Here is a 6,636-nt window from a genome sequence, read left to right on the forward strand (position 1 = left end):
TCATATAATGATGGAGGAGCATCAAAAGCAGGATAAAAATTATGGTATGAACAACTCTTCTCCACAAAACTTGATAAACGTTATGGATTTGAGTTAAACGAGTTTGTGAAGAATTGCTGGCTAACGCAGTTTCCAGGCTTCCCGCAATTTCACTTTCATCCAACGATTGATTTCCTGCGTAGGCATCAATGCTCTTTAGGCTGCTCCAGTGGCGGCTCTCTAAGCGCTAACAAGTGGCACTCATGGCGCTCACGACACTCTTGACGCATGCGACACTCGTGGCACTCGTGGCACTCGCGGCACTCTTGACGCATGCGACACTCGTGGCACTCATGGTACTCATGACGCTTGTGTCACTCGCGACACTCAGGATGCATGTGGCATTCGTGGAATTCGTGACAATTGTGGCACTTGACCCTCGTGACAATCGCGACACTCGTGATGCATGTGGCATTCGTGGCACTCGTTACACTCGAGATACTCGTGATGTATGCGGCACTCGTGGCATTCGTGGCATTCGTGGCATTCATGACAATCGTGACACTCGTGACGGTTGTTACACTCGTGGCACTTGTGGCATTCGTGACAAGCGTGACACTGGCGACACCCGTCGCACTGGTGACACTCGTTGTACTCGTGGCACTCGTGGCACTCGCGTCACTCGTGGCACTGGCGACACTCGTGACGGTTGTGACACTCGTGGCACTTGTGGCATTCGTGACAAGCGTGGCACTCGTGATGATCGAGGCACTCCAGTGCACGATATCCGAGGGTGAAGTTCTCCTCTGTAGACCCACCCCGCACCACTTGAGGTGGAGGGCGGGGCCTCCCCCCTCCATGGGGGGGCATGGAAGAGAGCTGGAGCAGACGTCAGTCTTGCAGCGACGTCAGACGCGGGAGTGTTGCATTCGTGGTACGTCCGTGAAATATTCCTCAGCCATCATCCTTTAGCCAATATTTCATACCCTAAAGACAATCACGACGTTTTTATTTAACTGCTATAAAAGCAATCTCCAGACACACACCATTAAAGCTGCTAGAATAACCTTCGGAGAGAACTAGCCTGGCAATCGTGCAACATAGGACTGATTGCAAGAGATTGAGACTCGGAGTTGCTCCAAAAAGTTTCAACATCCATAAAAGGAAGATCAAGGCGCTTGGGATCGCCCAAGAAACTACGGAACACTCGCCCCGGAACATCAAATTGTCTGCCAAGACTGATGGGCCCCGGCGACAAGAGTGCCTAAGGGAGAGGTTAGTTTAATATTATGTCTTATCTTAACGTTTATTCATGATGGTTCTCTATTATCTGAGTTTGTTTAACGTATCAGTCAGCGCTTTTATTTTTTTAAGAAAGGTTTTTAGATAGTTTGGGGCTCATATTATTTAATGACGTTAACATGACGTTAACATTTAATGTTAACAGATGCCATTTTCAGAAATAATAAATATTATAATCTAATGAAATGATTTTGTAAATTGCTTTATAAAACAATTTGTAAATTGTTAAATAAGTTCATTATCTCGCTTGATGAACTTACATCATTAATGAAGTAGTGAACGCAGAGCCTCACTTGCGCTGTGCCACATGGCCTCACTTGCGCCGTGCCTTATGGCCTCACTTGCGCCATGTCACATGGCCTCACTTGCGCCGTGCCACATGGCCTCACTTGCGCCTAGCCACATGGCCTCACTTGCGCCTAGCCACATGGCCTCACTTGCGCCGTGCCACATGGCCTCACATGCGCCTAGCCACGTGGCCTCACATGCGCCTTGCCACATGGCCTCACATGCGCCTTGCCACATGGCCTCATATGCGCCTTGCCACATGGCCTCACATGCGCCTTGCCACATGGCCTCACATGCGCCTTGCCACATGGCCTCACATGCACCGTGAGGACTAAATATCTTGTAGATGACAACATATCAATTTATTTGTTTTCTATATTGGAATTTGACAAAAAATTTCGTTGTGTCGCTCTGAATTCAGTTAGGGTTAGATAACCCATGGTTATATGATCGTAGCATATATAATACAAGAATATTATTATATTACATTATTATTTTTCTTGTTATTATATATAATTTTTCTATATTTATATTTGGTTATACTATGCTTTTAATTATATTATTAGTTTATCTTATCATAGACTAATGCTTAGGCTGTACTAGGAAATAATATTAAATTAGTTGACCTTGTCAGCAAGGGCTGCTCCAGACAGCACTCGCAATACAAAAAGACGAAATTATGATTATGCTTATGGGGGAATTAGGATTATGATTAAGGAAAATTAATGTAAAATTTTGGTTGATTTGAACATAAAATTAGGATATTTTTCAATCTAGATTCATCGTTGGAAACACTGGAAAAATTTATCGTGTTTCGTCTGCCCATAAAATATCATACTCTTCTGGGTTGGAGAGATGAATCATATGAATGTCTTTCAGTGAAGTTTCATTGGATGTGTTTTATTAGTTAGTCTTGAAGAAATTGTTGCTCAAAAAATACATTTCGCTTGAAACTTTGGGTCGAATTACAAGAAACATAAACTCCTCTCTTGATCGAGGAAGCTCTGGAGATGATCCAAAAATGAATGCAATGGCAAAGTTAATGCAATGACGCCTATCACTATTTTTTAGAATTTTACGCATCTTTATCTGAGAGTTGCTATCCCGGCTACAAAAGTTCTATTCTTCGAAGAGCAAACGACAAAGAGTCATGGAGGGGAGGAGGAGAGAAGTGAAGGGGTAGCCATGAATGTGGCTATTATGCTGCCTTTACCAATAAAGGTTTTTCTGGCCCAGACCTTCAGCAAATTGCTGGGCGGCTCACATGGACCAAGTTGTTCTCCAGATAACCTTCAATTTCATGAAGGTTTTGTAGTCCTGATCTCACTTCAATTGAATGAATCTTTAAGAAGTTCGGAAACTTCGTTTATATGTTACACGAAAAAATGATAATCAGAACAACAACAATAACAGGACAGGCACAAACAACAACAATAACAGGACAGGCACAAACAACAACAATAACAGGACAGGCACAAACAGCAACAATAACAGGACAGGCACAAACAGCAACAATAACAGGACCTGTCTCTTATACACATCTAGATGTGTATAAGAGACAGAGCGTGACAGTAGCCGTACAGTAAAGCGTTCATAAGCGTGGCAGTAGCCGTACAGTAAAGCGTTCATAAGCGCTGCAGTAGCCGTACAGTAAAGCGTTCATAAGCATGGCAGTAGCCGTACAGTAAAGCGTTCCTAAACTTGTAAAGCACTCGCGCATATTGCTGTGCTGGCGCGCCTCTCTTCGATCTGTATGCCCAACATGGCTACAACATGTCAATATTTCTCGAAAAATTCCGACAATATCCGTAGTTCTTTGATATCAAAAACGGCTCAACTTGTATGCAATATTTTTCGAGGTTCTATGCAAACATGTTTTCCTAGAAATAACATGTCATATCTTTTACAGTATATTTTCATATTCACGACATAATGATATGAAGAACTAAATGATCTGCTGCGCTGTCATTGTAAGCCGATCGCCTTCTTTTTGTCATGAGAGCGGATGGACTTCATTTCAGGAATGTTCGCCCCAGCTGGCAAGCTCTCAACTAATTTCCTCTTCTCATTTTGAGGCTTTGCAGGCAGCAAGACATGGTGTGGCTGGCTGTCTGACTGCTCTTCTCCCGACGACCTTTTAATTCCAGAAAGTGCTGCTCTCCGGCCTCTTTGTTAAGAGCGCCTTTTCGAGCTGTGCAGTGAAGGTTCAAGAACTTCTGTAATGGTTACAATTTTTTTAACTCCACATTGAAAAATTTGTTTTGCTGAAAAAAAAAGGATTATCATTTCATATGATGGATTTGTATAAAACTTCATTAATAATGAGTGTCGTATCGAGTCAATATTTGCAACTAGGCAGAGGTTTTCCTTCTGATAGCAGCTCCAGAATTATTTATTATATTTATAGACAATTAATAATTGTTCCATATGGAGTTCTATTAGCAATGAGATTTAACAATTTTTTAGGATGTTTTACAGACAATTTTTCTCACCCGATAGATGTTTCGCTTGATTTTTAATTATTAAAATGAGGTCAAATGCGGTTTAATATGCAAAGACATTGCAATACATAAGGCAGTGAATCGCTCTGACAGTGTTGATTGCCAAAGCGACTTCTGGCTAAGCATGCATTCGGTACTGAACGCGAAGCTTAACGACTGTATGGTAAACTATACACGGCGCGAACTGTGCATGTCGTGGACTGTACACGGCGTGAACTGTGCGTGTCGTGGACTGTACATGGCGTGAACTGTACATGACGTGAACTGAGCATGACGTGAACTGTGCATGACGTGAACTGCGAATGAAGCAGTTCACGACATGAAGTGAACTGGACCTGAAGTGAACTGTACATGAAGTGAACTGTACATGACGTGAACTGAGCATGACGTGAACTGCGAATGGCGTGAACTGCGAATGAAGCAGTTCACGATATGAAGTAAACAGTACATTAAGTGAACTGTGCATGAAGTGAACTGTATATGAAGTGAACTGCACATGACGTGAACGGTAGATGAGGTGAACTGTACATGTCGTGAACTGTGCATGACGTGAACTGTACATGACAAGAACTGTACACGACGTGAACTGTACATGTCGTGAACTTTACATGTCGTGAACTGTACATGACGTGAACTGTGCATGACAAGAACTGTACACGACGTGAACTGTACATGTCGTGAACTTTGCATGTCGTGAACTGTACATGACGTGAACTGTGCATGACCTGAACTGTGCATGACGTGAACTGTACACATCTAGATGTGTATAAGAGACAGGTGGTGAGGCAGGCGCAATGGTGAGGGGCGCAGTGGTGAGGCAGGCGCAGTGGTGAGGCAGGCGCAGTGGTGAGGCAGGCGCAGTGGTGAGGCAGGCACAGTGGTGAGGCAGGCGCAGTGGTGAGGCTGGAGCAGTGATTGCACTAAACGGCTGCGCGGCTTAGGAGAGCAATTCGACGTGCATTAGGAGGAGATTGCACATCAATTCGATGACTTTGGGCTTTAATTTTTTACCCAATTTTTGAAGATGAATTTTTTCCGATAAAGTTATTCACGCATATATCTTGCTCTACAATGGGAGAAGTATGAGATGAACAATTTTTAAAACTCATTTGGCATCAACAAAGTTCCTTGATGAAGCGTGGAACGGCTCTTTGTCACACATGGTAATTTCCACAAAAAAAAGAAAAAAATAATAATAAATAAACAATTTCTCCATGAAATCTCGCACATACATTTAAACATTTTTAATTACAATATTTTATTTGTTTATATTTTTATATTTGGAACCGCACTAGCGCCCTCATGCGAGATTAGAGATAAGCAATCTCGTGTATCGTCATCAAATTCACATGACGAATGAAATTCCAAGCATCTTCCGACTCACCGAAATCGTTTCGCCAGGCGAGGCAGCGTGAGACCCGAAATGAGACGCGGCCTGAGACGCGGCCAGAGACGCGGCCGGAGACGAGGCCTGAGACGCGGCCAGAGACGTGGCCAGAGACGCGGCCAGAGACGCGACCAGAGACGCGGCCTGAGACGTGGCCTGAGACGTGGCCTGAGACGCGACCAGAGACGCGGCCAGAGACGCGGCCAGAGACGTGGCCTGAGACGCGGCCTGAGACGCGGCCTGAGACGCGGCCAGAGACGCGACCAGAGACGATGCCTGAGACGCGGCCTGAGACGCGGCCAGAGACGTGGCCTGAGACGCGGCATGAGACGCGGCATGAGACGCGGCCTGAGACTCGGCCAGAGACGCGGCCAGAGACGCGGCTAGAGACGCGGCCAGAAACTTGGCCTGAGACGTGGCCTGAGACGCGGCCTGAGACGCGGCCTGAGACGCGGCCAGAGACGCGGCCAGAGACGTGGCCTGAGACGCGGCCTGAGACGCGGCCTGAGACGCGGAATGAGACGCGGCATGAGACGCGGCCTGAGACTCGGCCAGAGACGTGGCCTGAGACGTGGCCTGAGACGCGGCCTGAGACTCGGCCAGAGACGTGGCCTGAGACGTGGCCTGAGACGCGGCCTGAGACGCGGCCAGAGACGCGGCCAGAGACGTGGCCAAAGACGGGAAACTGACCTCTGGCAATATCCCCAACCCTAACACTTGTTGTAAGAGTTGTAAGAACCACTCGATCAGCTCCACGAAACTAACCCCAAGTCCGATGAAACATCCAAGATTGGCAAAGTTTCCGCAAGCAACGAATCTTTACTTAAGTTAGCCCTCGCCAGAGGAGGCTTTCGATAACTTCTTGGATCAGGTTGAGTCAAAGGACCGAGTTGACTGGCAAAACATCGTCCAGTCAAGCGATCTTCTGATATTGTCCGCATGAAGTTACGAAATATCAAATCACGAAAGAAGAAAAGTTAAGTTAAAGTATTGTTTTGTGTTATTAATTCTGTCGAAGTTACTGCTCGTTAGACAATTTTACACAGCCGTGATGTGAATTTAGACTAAAGCTGTTTCTAAAATGTATATTACAAACCATAGAAGGTTAAGGTAATGTTTGACGGCTGGTTTCCCAGATTTAAATGAAAAAGGTAAACCTACAGATGGGCTTTTTAAATA

At 45.2% G+C, this 6,636-nt stretch overlaps 1 protein-coding gene across 1 annotated transcript; it reads right to left on the reverse strand.

Annotated features, from left to right (window-relative positions):
• Positions 1 to 940: 940 nt before the first annotated feature.
• Positions 941 to 6,149, reverse strand: LOC108667485 (tol-Pal system protein TolA-like; the record flags this gene model as incomplete). Its single annotated transcript, XM_018154518.1, has 3 exons — positions 941 to 966; positions 1,671 to 1,908; positions 5,455 to 6,149. Coding segments are annotated over 3 exons (959 nt in total), but the record flags the coding sequence as incomplete, so codon positions are not given.
• Between the last annotated feature and the right edge of the window lie 487 nt (positions 6,150 to 6,636).

The sequence above is a fragment of the Hyalella azteca genome, unplaced genomic scaffold (assembly GCF_000764305.2).
Source record: "Hyalella azteca isolate HAZT.00-mixed unplaced genomic scaffold, Hazt_2.0.2 contig9076, whole genome shotgun sequence".
Classification (NCBI taxonomy): Eukaryota; Metazoa; Arthropoda; class Malacostraca; order Amphipoda; family Hyalellidae; genus Hyalella; species Hyalella azteca.